This window comes from Triturus cristatus, chromosome 4_1 (assembly GCF_964204655.1).
Source record: "Triturus cristatus chromosome 4_1, aTriCri1.1, whole genome shotgun sequence".
Taxonomy (NCBI): Eukaryota; Metazoa; Chordata; class Amphibia; order Caudata; family Salamandridae; genus Triturus; species Triturus cristatus.
Window position 1 is genome coordinate 366,541,803 of NC_140585.1, and position 17,517 is coordinate 366,559,319.

A 17,517-nucleotide genomic window follows, 5' to 3' on the forward strand; every position below is an offset into this window, starting at 1 on the left:
GGGGGACCCCGAGAGGCGTAAGACCAAAACATCCCTACGTGGGAGACCGGTCCAGACGAACAACATGGACCGCTACACTCGGGGTAAAGGATCCCCCGGGACGGCCACTGTCCCCCCGGAGGACACCAGTGGTGGCCCGTCCGTTTCTCCGGATCTGTCCCTGCAGGACATCATGGGCGCCATTAAGGGCATCAGAGAGACCATCGCTACGCAGTACGAGGCCTTGGCCCGTAAAATCGACACGGTGGCCATTGACATTACGCTAATCCGGGCGGATCTCTCTAAGACTAACAAGAGGGTTCAATCGCTGGATGTGCGGACGTCCTCCCTTGGTACGGAGGTGTCGGACCTGCAGGCCACTCTCGGCGATCTCAAGTCGGCCAATGATCTGATGGCCCGGCGGCTGGAAGACTTCGAGGGACGGGCCCGCCGCAATAACATTCGCGTCATAGGCGTTCCGGAGACCTCCGATAACCGCCCGGTTGATCTCCTGGTCGAGGAGCTCATCCTCGAACATCTTGCTCCCGCTGGCCTGAGTAAGTTTTTCGCTGTGGAGCGGGCCCATCGAGTCCCAGGTGGCCGGCCGCGACCGGGTGCCCCCCCGAGGCCTATCGTTGCGAGACTTTACCATTACAGAGACCGAGACGCGATTCTGCAGGCCTCACGGGTCCATGGCCCGGTCCGACATGAGAACTCGTCCATTAACTTTTTCCCGGACTTCACCCAACTTGTCCAGAAACAGCGGATGGGCTTCCAGGGGGTGAAGCGGCGTCTCCGGGACCTCGGTCTCAAGTACTCTATGCTTTATCCTGCAAGGCTCCGAGTGGAACATGAAGATCGGACTACCTTTTTTGACTCTCCTGCGACTGTGAGTGACTGGCTGGATTCGCTGCCGGACCGGGGTGACCGGACTGGGCCCTCTGCCGGTACCGAGGGTGGCGGGTCTCCTTTGGAGTGACTTATGGTTCCGGACTCTGCCATGTTGTACTGTTCGGCTGGGTTCTACTTCGTTTGTGCATTTTGTTTCACTATGTTGTGTGTGGGGAGCGGGCGGGGACGGGTCCCTTCCCTCCTCCGGGGTCTTTTCGTAGAATGGGGTTTGTAGGGCGACAGGCACACTGCAAGTTGGGGTGGTTTTTTGGACCGCAGGGGTGCAGGGTGGGGGGTGTTGGAGTTGGGGGGGGTTAGTGGGTGGGTGGGGTTGTTTGGATTTGTGTTTTTTGTTTTCAAGGCGAAGTATTGGCTATGGTTCATCCTTGGGTGTTGAGCTCTTTGCTAGGGGGCCCTTGATCTACTGGAGGGGATGGGGGGGGGACGGGTTGAGATTGATGTCTTGGAACGTCAATGGATTGGGGGACCGTATCAAACGGGGTGTTGTGCTGCAATATCTGCGTCGTCTGACTCCTGATGTGGTGTTCTTACAGGAGACGCATCTGGTTGGCAATGTTTGTCGGGCTATGAACAGGGGGGGATATCGACTTGTGGCCCACTCTGGTTTCACCACTGGTTCGAGAGGGGTGGGCATTCTCTTGCGAGTTTCACTTCCGTTGGAGATCACCAGGGTGGTCCCAAACGAAAGAGGGCGCTATGTGGCTCTGACTGGGAGGTGGGAGGGGCAGTCCCTTTCCTTGATCTCGGTCTATGTTCCCCCGGGCCTCCAGAACTCCACCTTCTCAGACTTGGGTCGGATGTTGCTTGGGCTTCCTGACAGTCTTTTGCTTATGGGTGGGGACTTTAATTCGGTTGTCTCGGGTGACCTGGACCGTCATCCGCCCAGGGCCCCCCTGCTGCCCAGGCGTGGCTGGGCGGGCTCCTGGAGACCTTCGGTCTGGTGGACTGTTGGAGGTTAATGCATCCGACACAGTGTCAGTACACCTTTCACTCTGGGGCCCATGGGAGTCTCTCCAGACTGGATTATTTCCTTATGCCCGCGGCCCAGGCTACTCGGATTCGAGAGGTCAAACACCTGGCCAGGGGTATTTCTGATCATTCCCCACTGTGGTTGCTTTTTGACACCGGGTCGCGGTCCGCTGGGCGGATCGCTCCTATTAACCCTTGGTACCTGCGAGACCCCAAGATCCGTGATAGCCTGATTAAGTCGATTGATCAATATTTTTCTGAGAATGAGGGGTCGGTGTTGTCCTCGGTGTCCCTGTGGGAAGCTTTCAAAGCAGTGCTCCGCGGGCATGCCCTGTCCCAGATAGTGGAGGCCAAGAGGGTTAAGAGAGAGGCGGTTGTGACGCTGGAGACTGAAATATCGGGGCTGGAGGCAGCCTTGGAGGCGGGCGTCACCCCGGATGGGCTGCATGCCCTCAGCCTGAAGCAGTTTGAATATAAGTCTCTCGTCACTGATGCTGCCAAGACTATGTATAGGGAGCAGCAGGGTAGGTTGTATGACGCCGGAGACAAGGCGGGTAAGCTGATTGCCTGGTTGGACAAGAAGGAGAGAGTGAACCGTGTGGTCCCGGAGCTTCGGGTGTCGGATGGTGTGTGTGTGACTGAGCCTGGTGAGATTGTTGAGTGTTTTGCTGACCACCTCCGTGCAGTGTACTCCCCGGTGTCTGATAGAGATGAGGACGATTCTTGTCTTCTGCTTCGGGATATTGCCCTGCCCGGCTTATCCGTCGAGGACCGCGAGCTGCTGGATGCCCCTTTGTCTGTCGAAGAGATAGCTACTGCGATTCGCTCCCTCCGCTCGGGCAAGGCTATGGGCCCCAACGGTCTGCCGATCGAACTATATAAGTTGCGCCCGGATAAAATCGCGCCTTTCCTCCGTCATATGTTTCAGGAATCGCTCGAGAGGGGTTCCCTTCCTGACGACCAGCGTCTGGCTACTATAGTGGTGATTCCCAAGGAAGGTAAGCCACGTGACCGCTGTGCCTCCTATAGGCCTATTTCCCTGCTAAATGCCGAACCCAAAATCCTTGCTAAGGTCCTCGCCAATCGCCTGCTGAGCGTTATATGTGACTTGATACATCCGGATCAATGTGGCTTCATCCCACATCGTAATACCGCTCTCAATTTACGGCGTCTGCACGGCGTCCTCGCTAGGGCTGAGTACTTCGCTGAACCGGCCATATTGGTTTCCCTAGACGCCACGATGGCCTTTGATACCATTGAATGGCCATTTCTTTGGGCCGTCTTGGCGAAGTTTGGTTTTGGGGAGGGGTTCCTTAGCTGGGTGAAGCTCCTTTATGCTGGACCAATGGCTCAGGTGGTTGTCAATGGGCGGGTTTCTCGGCCTTTCGCTCTCGGGAGGGGAACTAGGCAGGGGTGCCCGTTGTCCCCGCTGCTCTTTGCTCTCGCCCTGGAACCGCTCGCTGCCTGGCTCCGTTGGGAGCCCTCGATTAGAGGGCTCCGGTGGGCCCCGGGCTTCGAGGATCGGGTTTCATTGTACGCGGATGATATTCTCTTGTATCTCACCTCACCGCGGAAGTCGCTCAATGTTCTCTTTGATGTCCTTACTTCCTTCGGGAAAAACTCGGGTCTGAGAATTAACTGGTCCAAATCTTGTGTGTATCCTATCTCTGGTGGTCTTCCTCTCTTGCCACCTCGGCTTCCGCTCCAAATATCTCAGTCCGGCTTTAAATACCTGGGGGTGTACGTTTCGTTGGATCCGGCGGTCCGCTATGAGCAGAATCTCCTGTCTCCGCTCCGGCGTTTGAGGGCAGATACGGCGCGGTGGTGTAAGCTGCTCTTGTCTCCGCTTGGTCGCGCGGCGCTGTTTAAAATGATGTCCCTTCCCAGATTCCTTTATGCACTCCAGAACTCCTTTGATGTCATTCCTGCGGCCTACTTTAGGGAGGTGGAGAGTTTGCAGAGGAGACTGGTTTGGGACGGGCGATCGCGTATCGCTTTGGCCAAGCTGACTTTCCTGGTATGACGGGGGCATCGCGCTTCCTGATATTAGACGGTACTATTGGGCCTCCCAGCTGTCTGCCATTAATCATGCTACGTACGCTCCTGGTTCGAACCCGGCATATGAGATGGATAAGTTCCTGCTCCCCGGCGGTAACTATAACAGAGCGCTTTACTCGCGGTCTGCTGGTAGGGCCCTTATGGGCCCTACCAGGATTGCGGTCCGTGTATGGAAGGCGGCTAACGTAGCGATGGGCTGGAGTGAGCGTTTAACGTGCGCCACTCCTCTATTCGACTCAGACCGCTTGGGAAGCCTCTGGACAACGAAAGGCTTCGAGCGCTGGGATACGATCGGCATCAGCAGAGTGGGGGACCTGTGGGTTAAAAGTGCGGTTAAATCCTTCGCGGCGCTTCAGCGCGAGTATGAGCTTAGTGACAGAGAGTTCTTCCGTTATGCACAGGTTCGGCACGCCCTGCTTTCGGTCTTTGGGGAGGGGACCACGGTCCCTTCTTCTTCGCCTCTCGAGGACCGCATACTCGATGGTCACGTCCCCGACAGTACTATCTCCCTGATTTACAAAAAACTGATAAACAATCGGGCTGACCTCTTGGTGCGTCTTCGGGAGGCATGGACGGGAGATGGGGTGGAGCTGGACGATGAGGACTGGCAGACTGCACTGTCCTCCCCTAAGGAGGTGGCCATCCCGGCCCGTCTTCGCCTGGTCCAGCTTAAGATTCTCCATCGTGTATATGTGACGGGCCCCCGCCTGGTCTCGATGGGGTTTTCAGACGATGGACTCTGTAAGCGTGGCTGCGGGCTCAGTGCTACCTTTCTCCATATCCTATGGGAATGCCGCGAGGTGGCGGAATACTGGCGCCGGGTGCATGATATTATGAGACGAGTCACCGGGGTTGCTCTGCTGCCGGAGGTGCGTCGTTGTGTGCTGAATGTATGGGAGCCCAATGACTGCAATGCGGCTCAGGCTCGGTGGGCGGCCTTGGGGAACATGATTGCAAAGAGAGATATTGCACAGCTTTGGGGTTCCCAGCGGCCTCCCACCGTATCCGTCTGGAAGGAGAACATGGACTGGTGCATGTTCAGGGAGAAAACGGTGTATGTGGCTCGTGGTAAACCGGGGGCCTTGGGTAGAATTTGGGGGCAGTGGAACGCGTATCGTGGGTCTATCTGTGCTCCCCCTTTGGTGGATGCGTCCGGGGTTGCCTCGTCCCCCTGATCCTTGAGGGTTCCTTGTGTATCTCGTACTTTGGAGTACAGATTTGGTTCTCTCGTGGCCCCCCCCTCCCTCTCAGGTCTTCTTTTATTGACCGCCCTCGGGTGGTTGGGTGTTGACTCCCCCGGCTGGTGTTCGCCGCCCTTCATAAGTCGTTTCGCCTTGTTTGTTGTATTTTTGTATTTTTCTTTTTTGTTGTTATTTATACTAAAAGCGTGTATTCTGATTTCCCTTATGTGCAGTCTGATCTACTGTGATAGTGCGGAGCCCCTGTGGGCCAATCATTGTTTTCTGATATGCTGGAACACTTCGACTACTAGCGGCCGGCCCTGGTGGTTGTAGGCCCGTGTTTGTAACCCTTTTTGTGCACAATAAAATCTTTTCAAAAAAAAAAAAAAAAAAATGGCACATTTATCGGAGTTATAAAAGATTCCCAATTATTGCACACAAAGTCATATAAATACCTCCTATACTGGTGTGTTAAGTACCGAAAGGATTATTGCAGGATTTGTGTTTCATAAGGAGTACCCCATCTGCTTCCTCACTAGCCAAACGGCAGAAAGGTATCCAAGATATCGGCTTACAGAATATACAGTAACTGAGTTGGCTTTTGTCTGAGTATCCTAAAAGCAGTTTGGAATTACCTAATTCCAAGGTTTAAACTGAGTGCTCTAATCCAGGTTCTTCTTGCACTTTTGTACAATGGGCAGAAGAAGAACAAATGTTCAACATCTTCTATAGAGTCCCTTCAAGAAGGACAGAAAATCTATGTGTCCTGCTGTGATTTCCACTTGTTAGGAAATAGGCCTACCCGCAAGGTTCCTATTCTAAATTTAATTTTTAAAGTTCGAGCATCGTAAGGTCTTGTAGCATCCATATAGGTTTCAATTTCTGGTGTCAGTTTAAAGGATAGGAACCCTGCTGTGAGACTTACAGAGCCAACATTTGTATGGTAAAGCTCGATAGCGTGTTCCCAGAAAGCCGATTTGATGGCTTCTCTTGTTCCATCCCTCATTGAGCGAGGTTCACTCCATATGTTTTCCATACTTCGATGAGGTAGATCGTATGTGATGGAACCAAGAGATGGATTTTGAATTATCCATGCTTAAAACCTCGATTAGGGCTTTCTTGTAGGAATCTAATTCAGGCGTTATCCACATCCGATAAAAAAGGGTCTTAAAACGGCTAAAACACCTCTACTCTTTAACACTGTGTCCAAAAATAATGGGAGTGCTTCGGGTTTGGCTGAACAAAGATCTTATAAAGGTATTCTCCCTTACTGTCCGCTCCTTTGAGTTTCTGTGCCCCCCCCCCCCCAGATTTCAGCCCTATACAATGCAGCACTCTAAACTTTGGCAATGTAAATCTTAGTAGGTGGCAATATTGATTTGGGAGTTATTTGATATCTTTTAAGTAGCCTAGAGGCACCATGTAACAGATTGATTCATCTTGAATTTCCTTAAAATGTTTTATGAGGTTTAAAATCACGCATTTAGTTTTAGCAGCGTTCACCTTAGTGCTGGTTAAGGAATCATTCCTTCGGCCCCGTTTGTTGCATTCCAATATATGTTTATATTGCTATTGACTAGGGGGCCCTTTCCATAGCCCATCGGTTGGGCATAGTGACGGGAGCTCAGTTGCATTCAATGTGCAATAATGGCTGACCTTTTTTGGCTAGAAACATGTATTTCAATTTTAGATTTTGCAAATGATGCAGCAATTGGTGCATTCTGCAAGTGCACAGCGGCAGTGAAAGTGCAGGCATTGCCAAACAGTAGCATTCCAATATCCCTTTTGTAAGTCATTTCCCAAAATCTTCATTTTGAGAATAAAGATAAAGGGGTTACACCACTGTCAAATTTAGCCCTATTAGAGGAAAATGGTGTTCACTAAAGAACAAATGTGAACCCCGATGTTAGACCTTCGTTTCCGTGAACATTACGTGTAGCATTGATGTATTTGATTGTTCTTTCTCTTAAAATCTTTTTTATTGCAAGAGTACGCTCTGTCACTATCTTTTACTGAATTTGAATTTTAACCCAAAGTGTACACTTGCCTTTGAAGGATAAGTTGTCTGCCTGCCTTTCATTCATTGAGAGATTGAACACCCTGGCCATCCAATGGTCAACCCTTTATTCTTCATGTTATTTGAATATTTAAAATCCGATTAGAAACTATAAGTTCACTGTTAGACAAGTCATGAAAAGATGCATCTGCCACCACAGATTCATCCAGAATATCTCATCTTTCTTCTCCATGAATCATAGAACATCACCTACAACGAAGTCTATGTCAGGATTTTGGGGGCCTTAGGCAGAAGGGGAATGTGCGAGGCCCCTCCAATTTCCATAGACTTGACCCATTCAGGACTGTCTGCATCTCAATAGATGTCCATGCAGCCCCTCCCTCTCAGCCACCTGCAAGCACCTCTTAGCAGCTCATAAAGGATTGAAGGTGTGAGGATTGCTTATCTCCAGAGAGGGTTAAGACTGCCAGGGAGCTAAACAGCCGGGCAATAGTCAAACCTAAGGAATGTGCCTTCTTGCAGCTGGGTCTGCCCCCACCCCCGGGTTTGCCTCACTACACCATAGCTGTGAGGCCAGGGGAGGGGACCCTTGCAAGGTGGCACCTTTCATGCCGTGCCCTGACTGTGTCACATTGGTGCGAGGCCCCAAGTTGGATGGCTGACTGCGGGGCCCTGGGCAGCGGCACACACTGCCCATGCGGCCCTGGTCTACGCCATGCCCTTCCTTGATGTCTGTAATGCCCTGTACTCTGGCCACCCACAGGCATGAGCATACAGCTCAGAACTGTTGAAAGTTGTAGTAGAAGTGAATCCTTGAATTTGAAATCATGGGACCAAGAAGAGACGTAGCTCGAATGAATAGATTGATTTAGTTTGCGCCGGCATCTAAGTCGAGACAATCTTCTGTACTTACAAATATAATCTGGAGCAATGCTTCCAAAGGTGCCGCGCTGCCTGGGCCTTCAGAACCAGCCAGCCAAACCCCCTCTGCAACGCAACTGCAAACTAATGTAAATTCTGGAAAATTCTAGCGACCGTGCTGTTTCAACAAAACTTCTGCCACCGAGAAATCTAATGATTGCTCCCCTACTCAGATTCTGGCGGTCCCATCTTCCATCTTGCATCTTGAATTGTGAAAGCTCTTGATCAGTTGTCACTTCTGCATTCAACTCCTCGCGCATAGACCATTAAATGCATGTGCACATGAATACGTTTTGATTTCTTTTTTCCATATTGGATTGGTGAAAATGCTGCTTTCTAAAATTAAATGTTCCACTCATCATGATCTCCATTGAATCTGAATGTTTTGGAAAAAGGTGACCTGTGTGGTATCTTATTGGAGAGTGAGTGCTCCAAGCATTCGATGTTATGGGAACTGCAATAGGTGTTCATTAATCTTTAAGTTTTCCGTAAGCGTATTGATGGCATTACTTTACTTGCACGAATAGCATAAGGAAATCCAACCTGGTACACCGTATATGTTCGCATAGAGTGCTTATAAAAATGTCCTGGTAATCCTTTAATTAGTGTGCATCCTGTTGTGGTGTAACATGAATGTAATGCTTCTTACCCCTCATCATTCTAGGGGGGAGTAGGGTAGGACACTACCCAGTCAGTGTGCATGGTTAGAAGAGTGTGTGCTTTCGAATGGCTTTATGGGAAGCATTAGCGGTTGCGTGTGGCAGCCGGAAGACCTACATGGGAAACATGAAAACAGGAGAGGTGCTTCAGCCATGCCTAAGTGAGCTTAACGCTGCCCTTGCACTGGTCGTTGATGCTGAAGGATGTGAGGTAGGTAGAACCATGCTGAAACATGCATACCATAAACCAACAGCCTCCATCGTTGATGTGTTTCGGCTCAGAAGCGCGAGCCATGGATGCATGGGCTTGGTCTGCCTGCATTGGGTTTTGTCTGCCTGCATTGGGTTTTGTCTGCCTGCATTGGGTTTTGTCTGCCTGCATTGGATTTTGTCTGCCTGCATTGGGTTTTGTCTGCCTGCATTGGGTTTTGTCTGCCTGCATTGGGTTTTGTCTGCCTGCATTGTGAAGGCAGATGCTTTGATGCAAGTCTTATTCAACCTGAGAGTGGTCAGACTTGACGCCACTCTGGATCTGGACGTCCTTGGTCGGTAGGTGGCAAAGCTTCTGCGGTAGGAATGTTGGTCAGGTGCAGTGAATATCTTGGCGAGCAGCATGAAGTCCCTTGAAAGAGATGAGTCTTGAAATTGGGAGCCAGGCCTGAAAGGGTACTGGCGCGGGCGCAGTTTCCACGGGGCAGGAGCTGGCTGCAGTGGCTTTGCTGCTTGATTTAGTCAGTGCAGATTGTTTGCTGATAGGCAGCAAAGCACTATTTTAAACTGATGCAGAAGTTGCTTTACTGTTTCCTGCTTGGTTAACAGCCAACTCTGCCTCTCCAGAGCGGCTGTGCGGATTGGCTGGAGATAGGCTCGCGCAAGCACAGAGGTCACTGCTCATCTCCACTCGGTGATGCGTCCTTGTCTTTCTCCTGACAGTGCCTCCAAAGCCTGCAACTCTGCAGAACACCCCTACGCAGACCACCCCCGCAAGACACTGGCAGAGACCCGTCTCCCGACAGAAGCCGGCGATGGAGGAAGGCACCCATCCTCTGCCTGTTCCTGGGGCGCCCGGCGAGAAATCCAAAAAGATTACAGATCTCATCAGCCGCTTCGAAAGCAGTGGGTAAGTACGTCCATTGTCGGCATGGATGCAGATGGAATAATATAATGTTCGAAATTATTGTGTTGCCTGATTTTTAAGATTATCCCAGAAACTTTATAAGTTCACTGTGTAGAAAATAGATGAGAATGTTCCATCACCGCCTGTGAGCCTTGCTCCACCATGAAAGTAAAATTGTCGAAGTTAGTAAATGTTTTAATTCATTTAATAAAAAAACATTCTACATGACAATAAAAGTGCAACATGTTTAATAAGTGTCTAGCTGCGGCAGTTTGCCGCTAACATTGACATGTGTCAGCAAATAGCTCAGAAAAGAAAATAGTTAAAATTGATATGACGTTAAAATCCATTCTACATATTCTAAAAGCAGCGCATAAACTAAAGCTCATCGTAAAGAACCGAGGCAAGCGGGGCGGACAGCAGGAGGTTCGTGCGCAGTGCATATGCCAAAATGTAAACTTCCTCTACAAACATCAAAGTCTCATATTGCTCGCAGCCTAACCCCGAGGCGTAAACATCTTGGATATGGAATAGACATCTTTCGCTTTTACACATGTTCCTTATTACAACTCTTTCGCTATTAGTTACTTGCCTACGTAGTACAGTAGTTCCATAAAAAGGACAGTCACCGGGCAGATTCCCCATGCTTACAAAACATTGCTGCTTGGCACACGTTGTGACACCGATTTGTTTAAAAGCATTACGGAGAGAAAAATGGACCACACTGTAACTGTAATGGACTTTAACCGGACCTAAAATGCGCCTCCAAAATAACTGTGGTTGGAGGCGTTAATATGTATTAATGCTCAGGTCTGAAATAAACAAGTTAAAAAATATTAGGGCGAGCGAGCTCTTTTTCTTAAGCTCTTTCTGCGTGGGTACTTTGGACGAAAGCACCTGATTTCTCGCCCAGCTTGTATTTGGACCCATGCGTTAGTATACGAAGGTGGAGAGCTCAAAACAGATTCCATAACAAGCTGCTGTTATCATGACCATACGCCTTCGTAAAGTCGATGAAGCGGGTGGATAGTAGTTATTTTCTTTAATTGGCTTCTGAATTATTATCGATAACGCTACCAAATTGTTGGTTGTACTGGACTCCTATTCAAACCCAGTTTGGTATAATGGCATTAGTCTTTTTTTCTTTTTTTTTTTTAAAGCCCACTCTTCCAGGTCTGTCAACTGAAGCACTTCAATTCTGTATCCAATAGTGCTATCAAACTATAGCTATCATGGCTTGAATATGCAGCTTTTTGTGTAGATTGGAAGAAGCACCGACCCTTGCCAAGAATCTGGTATCGTTTCTGCGGTTAAGCGTAAAATGAATTGCGTATAAAAGCATTCCGACCAGAATTCAGGATCTTGTTTATAAATAGTGGCAGGTAGAACATCCCCACTTCCTTACAGATTTGTTCTTTTATTTCCTTGTAGTTGAAATCTAGAGGGTAAGGGTGCGCAAGATTGTGTTTCAAAATTGAGAGCGCATCTCCTGGTACAGCACTTTTATAGAATTTATCCAGTTTGATTGATCAACATTATTGCACGCTAAACAGCGAAACGTCTCTCCAGGCGATTAATAAGGAGCCAGAAGACCTGGTTCTTGCAATTGCAGGCTGCACAGGGGTTTCTTCAGTTCTGGTCTTCTTGGGCCCGTCGGGCCTCCCGCACTGTTTTTTGTAAGCTCTTCATAACTCATTTGCCTTCTTGGTTTGTTCTACGGGATCTGGAAGTGATTTTAGCCTCTGGGTTTCTTTGTCCAGGTTTCTTCGCTGAGCCCTTACGACTTTCGAGTACAATTTATTTTGGGGTTGTTGCTCATGATGCTTCAAGGGTATTTCAGGGAGTCTGAAATAAGCTTTTAGAACTTTTTGTACTGTGACCCTAGCTGAAATTGGATTTATTGTCTTTTCTCCATACATGGTGACTGTTTCATGATATTTGTTTCCATTGGAATGGACTGTCTTGTGACCCCATATGTAAAACCAATAACGCAGGCCAGTTATCATTTCTAATAGTGACCTGCTCGGGATCATGATCGCTCTTGCATCTTGGAACTATTCGAATTGTCAAACAAACATAGTAAGTTAAAAATATAATCTAACACTGTATGACTTTTATTCCCCCTGTCAGCATCGGCCAGTGTTTTGTCTGAGAAAAACCGTCTCTTGAGCGCCCAAAACACTAGTGCTTCTATGGTCACAAGACGTGGGGGATTAAATTGATCTGAGTTACTATATTTGGACTCCTGAATTGGGATTTCTCACTTGGCTAAATTCTATTTTGGGAACTGTCTCTCCTCAAATGTTTGACAAGATTTAAGTTAAAACCCTCTATCGCTATCCGGGGATGTGGCCATATTGGAGGGCCAGCTCTGACAGGTTATCGGTGGTGCCAATGAGTTGCTTTTTCATGCTCGGTTTTGCATTAATGTATAGGTTTATAGGTTTATCACCGGACTGCTATTAATACCATGCAAATGTAGGTTTAGCTTTGCTATTTCAAAAGCATCCTCAATGGAAACGTACATTGACAGGCCTCCTTTAGGGCGACCTTTTCTCTTTGCTTTAACTGCAGGGGTAAAAGGTAAACATTTTCAAAAACCTCTAATTGAAAGTCCTCCTTCCACATTTATTCCATTTTCCAAATTAAACTTGTCTGTTCAAGTCCATCCTTGGCAAGGTCTTGCCACACCAAACACCCTCTCTGCTGTTTGTATCAGTACTGGCCACTCCATTGATCGTCCCAGTCTGTGAACCTTCCAGCACCTATGGGCATGCAAACATGTTCTAAACAAGCATTGGCATAGCCAATAGGTCTCGCCTTTGGGACCTTATAAGTGTTTAACCATGCAACAGCTGCATAACTAAACACTTATAAGGTCCCAAAAGCGAGACCTATTGGCTATGCCAATGCTTGTTTTAACTGCTGCAATCTATTGAAGCCTCACGGAGAACATCAAAGCGGCCGTGAAAGTAATCGAAATCGCGATCAAACATCAAAGCGGCCGCGAAAGTGAAAGTAATTGTGGTAAAACGCGACGCGCGCGCCCGCGCACATGCACTGTAGCTCTAGGCTGGCTTGGTAGCACTTTTTGAGCCCTCATAAAATGTCTCGCCAGACCAGCGCATGCGCTGGGTCAGGCGAGACCTAAAAACACATACGTCTGACTCAGCCACTCGGGGCAGTACCATATTTTAAGGCAGTTTGACTTGAAGTGGTGCATTTTACAACCTAAAAAAGAAGTAAATGAAATATGTTTAAATGTTACTTGCAGGCTGAATCCTGTAAAACCCGTCAATAATAAGTATTTCACTTGCTGTAGAAACAGTTTACATATGTGGCCTGCTTCACTGGACACCTGGATGGAATTAAGTTTGAGATATGCCTTTGTTTGTTTGTGGAAAATGATATTTAATGTGGCTGTGCCTATGAATATGACACTATTGCGAGCTCATTTTGTTGTTACCTCTACTTTGGACCACCCATACATTTGTTTGAGTATACATTTACTATTATGTCTCTCCCTCCTGTTACATAACCAATTATTTTTGGCGATAACTGAAGGGCAGGCTTTCTGTAGAACAGTCAGTGCCAAGCTGACGTTCGACTGTGGCATATTAAATGGTGGTCTGCTATGTTATGCGCCCTAACTGAAGCGCTAGTATTCTCTGGCACAATAACCAATGGGCGAGCGGTTTCTGTGGCAGGCATGCTGCGACACAGTAGCTGACAGCAACAAAAAAGTGATGGCTGGAAATGCATGCGCTAACTCTCCATGAGCACTAGAATCTTCTTGGGATAGCATCCCAGTCAAAAGTTTTTAGCTTTTCTTGGTGCTACAGAATAGGACCAAACTTAGGACAGTCACTCATGGCTCCACCCTATAGCAGCAGTCCAATCCAAATGCTCAGCAATGCTTTTCTCAGAAATTCCAGGCACATGTGGCCAGCAAGCGTACAGGCTGATATTTCAATCCATGTTACTTTGGTTGTCACAGTGTCAGACTGATAGGCCAGGCATTCACGCACAGTAACTGGTAGGCAAGTATTCCCTGGCACAAAAACTGATGGGAAGGCATTCTCTGGAACAGTACCAGATGGGTAGGCATTCTATGGCAGAGTAACTAATCAGCAGGCATTCCCTGGCACACTAACTGATGGGCAGACATTCCCTGGCATAGTTACTGATGGGCAGGCATTCCTTGACACAGTAACTGGTGAACAGATATTCTCAGGCACAATGAGTGATGGAGAGGTATTCTGTGGCACAGTAATAGATGTCAGGTATTCTCTGTCACAGTAGCTAGTGAACAGATAGCCCCTGGAAAGAGAGTGATGGGTAATCTCACACACAAATAAATGAGCAGGCATTCCCTGACACAGTAACTGATAGGTAGGCATCCTCAGGCACAGTAACTGATGGGTAGGCATTCTCAGGCACAGTAACTGATGGATAGGCATTCTCAGGTGCAGTGAGTCATGGGCAGATATTCTATGGCACAATAATTAGCGGACAAGCATTCTCATGCACAGTAGCCGATGAGCAGGTATCCTCTGCCATGGGAGGTATTCAGAGGCACAGTAACTGATCAGGTAACTGATCTTTGAGCAGGTGTTTTCATGCACGGTGAGTGATGGGTAGGTGTTCGACGGCACAAAAACTGATGGGTAGGCATTCTCAGGCACAGTAACTGATGGATAGGCATTCTCAGGTGCAGTGAGTCATGGGCAGATATTCTATGGCACAATAATTAGCGGACAAGCATTCTCATGCACAGTAGCCGATGAGCAGGTATCCTCTGCCATGGGAGGTATTCAGAGGCACAGTAACTGATCAGGTAACTGATCTTTGAGCATGTGTTCTCATGCATGGTGAGTGATGGGTAGGTGTTCGACGGCACAATAACTGATGGGTAGGCATTCTCAGGCACAGTAACTGATGGGCAGGCATTCTCAGGCACAGTAACTGATGGGCAGGCATTCTCAGATGCAGTGAGTCATGGGCAGATATTCTATGGCACAATAATTGGTGGACAAGCATTCTCTTGCACAGTAGCTGGTGAGCAGGTATCCTCTGCCATGGGAGGTATTCAGGGGCACAGTAACTGATGAGCAGGAGTTCTCATGCACGGTGAGTGATGGGTAGGTGTCCAATGACACAGTAATAGATGGGCAGGCATTCTCCGGCATTGTAAATGATGAGCAGGTACCCTATTGCATAGTGAGTGATCGGTATTCTCAGACACAGTAATTGATGAGCATCCATTCCCTGACAGAGTAATTGATGGGCAGGCATTCTCCGGCACAGCAGCTGATGAGCAGGTATCCTCTGGCATAGTGAGTGATGGGCAGGTATTCAGGGTCACAGCAATTGACGAGCAGCCATTCTCTTGCACATTGACTGATGAGTAGGCATTTTGTGGCATTGTAACTGATGGGCAGGCATTTTCAGCAGCAGTGAGTCAAAGGTAGGTAATCAAAGGCACAGAAATTGACTGGCGGGCGTTGCTTGTTTAGTAATAAATAGGCGAGGGATCTGAGGCGTATTAACTGATGGATAAATCGTGCCGCATATTCTGGTGATAAACCGAAAACTTCAACTTTATATTCAAAAGGTTTCTTTTAATTACATTGGTATCCGAACCGTCAAATATTTTTATTTTGTTAGTTCATATAGATTTATAGTTTTGATGATATTAAAAAACGTAGCACCCTCTGAAAACCAATGGATTGCAATTGATGTTGAAAAATGTAACGCGTAGAAAAGCGTGAAGACAATAGAATTGAAACAAACAGCTTACAATAAAACATTAGACATGCACATTATACAATGACAATAAATGAATTTATAGCCAGATATCAAACACACATATCGAACAAATATAATATAGTGGCTAATTGATAACTTTTCTTCTATTATTTAAAAAAACGTTATCATAAGAGAGAAAAAATATATCAGTAAAATGATTTTTTAAAATTCTTTGCTTATGTACAGAGTCTTTCGTAGTATGATCAAGCTGTTATAGGTCTCGACATTCTTCTTGACCTTTTTTGTTGCCTAGGGATGTTATTTTTCATAATTATAATTTCCCTGCCTTACGAATTTATATAAGTTGCAGGGGGTCCTTTTCTTGTGCCATTATATGGCAACACCATAGGGACTTGTTGTCATATGTTGCACTTGTTACAGAGAGTTTTCATTTTCCTTCCACTATATGAGGAAGACCTTAGTTCAAGTATTGGTTCTCAGCCGCCTAGATTATTGCAATGACTTATTAGCTTCCATCAATGAGACATTGGTAAATAAAGTGCAGGTGGTTCAGTACACCACAGCACGTCTTATTACCAATCTTCCACCCTGTTCAGCTACTTCTCCACTTTTGCACTGTCTTCATTAGATGCCAATTCACAAAATCATTATTTTCAAAATTTGCTGTCTGACACAAGTCCTTAAGAGGCAAAGGCCCAAGCTATTTGTCTTCAAAGTTTTGTCCTTATCGGCCTAGTAGACCATTAAGATACAGTTACAAAGCTATGCTTACAATCCCCCGGAGAAGAAAGTCTCGCTCAGGTGGAAGGTCCTTTCCTACTTAGCCACTTTCTATTGGAATAAGCTCCCATTTCACTTACATCAATGTACTGATCATTTTAAAATCAGGAAAATTTTCAAGACTGAGCTGTTTGCGGCTTAAGATTCTGGCTTACCTGTTTATGTTCCTAGCTGCACCGAGTTACCCCTTTTGGGGTGATTCATACACGTTAAAAATTCAATTAACAGTAATAGATGTCAGGTATTCTCTGTCACAGTAGCTAGTGAACAGATAGCCCCTGGAAAGAGAGTGATGGGTAATCTCACACACAAATAAATGAGCAGGCATTCCCTGACACAGTAACTGATAGGTAGGCATTCTCAGGCACAGTAACTGATGGGTAGGCATTCTCAGGCACAGTAACTGATGGATAGGCATTCTCAGGTGCAGTGAGTCATGGGCAGATATTCTATGGCACAATAATGAGTGAACAAGCATTATCATGCACAGTAGCCGATGAGCAGGTATCCTCTGCCATGGGAGGTATTCAGAGGCACAGTAACTGATCAGGTAACTGATCAGTTATACTAACAAGAAACGTGACATTTCTGAGACTTTTAATGTATGATAAGCAAGTATTTGTGAACGAAGGCAGAATAAAAGATAGATCTTTGGCGCTTCGCTTTGATAGTGATTTTCGGAATGTGTCAAAATTGGAGTAAACTTCAAAGCTGACTGCAATATGATTCTCTTGTTCTGTCACTCTTGCCCCCATCTTATGTCGTCATCTAATGAAGCGGACACTGGGCTTGGCAATAACGATGGGGCAGACCCACTGGAAACCAGTAGGGCTAGTCACAAATCAATATTCTGATAATCTTCGTGCTGCTGATAATCACAGTCATTTCATACTCGCATGGCTCTAGAACTGACATTTGAAAATTGTCCATCGCTGTTTTATAGAGGGTGAGTGATTTACGAACCATCAAAGAGTCAAGCCTATTGATGTTTAGAACAGTCCTGAGTAGCACTGACTGTGCAAAAGTTATCTATATGATGCAGCCCAATTGTAGAATCTATTAAAAAAATTCTAGCAAGTATTATCTATCGTTGTGTTGACATTTGTAATGGTGATGTAAAACTATAATGATGATATATGTGATAAGTGTATTATG

At 47.1% G+C, this 17,517-nt stretch overlaps 1 protein-coding gene across 5 annotated transcripts in view; it reads left to right on the forward strand.

Annotated features, from left to right (window-relative positions):
* The window catches only part of FGD4 (FYVE, RhoGEF and PH domain containing 4), a 597,812-nt gene that overhangs the window by 385,338 nt on the left and 194,957 nt on the right, over positions 1-17,517 (forward strand). For all 5 annotated transcript variants that reach the window (XM_085652397.1, XM_085652400.1, XM_085652401.1 and 2 more), the window contains exon 3: positions 9,630-9,816. In XM_085652397.1, the coding sequence (XP_085508523.1) occupies positions 9,630-9,816 (187 nt within the window). The remainder of the gene's footprint in view (positions 1-9,629; positions 9,817-17,517) is intronic.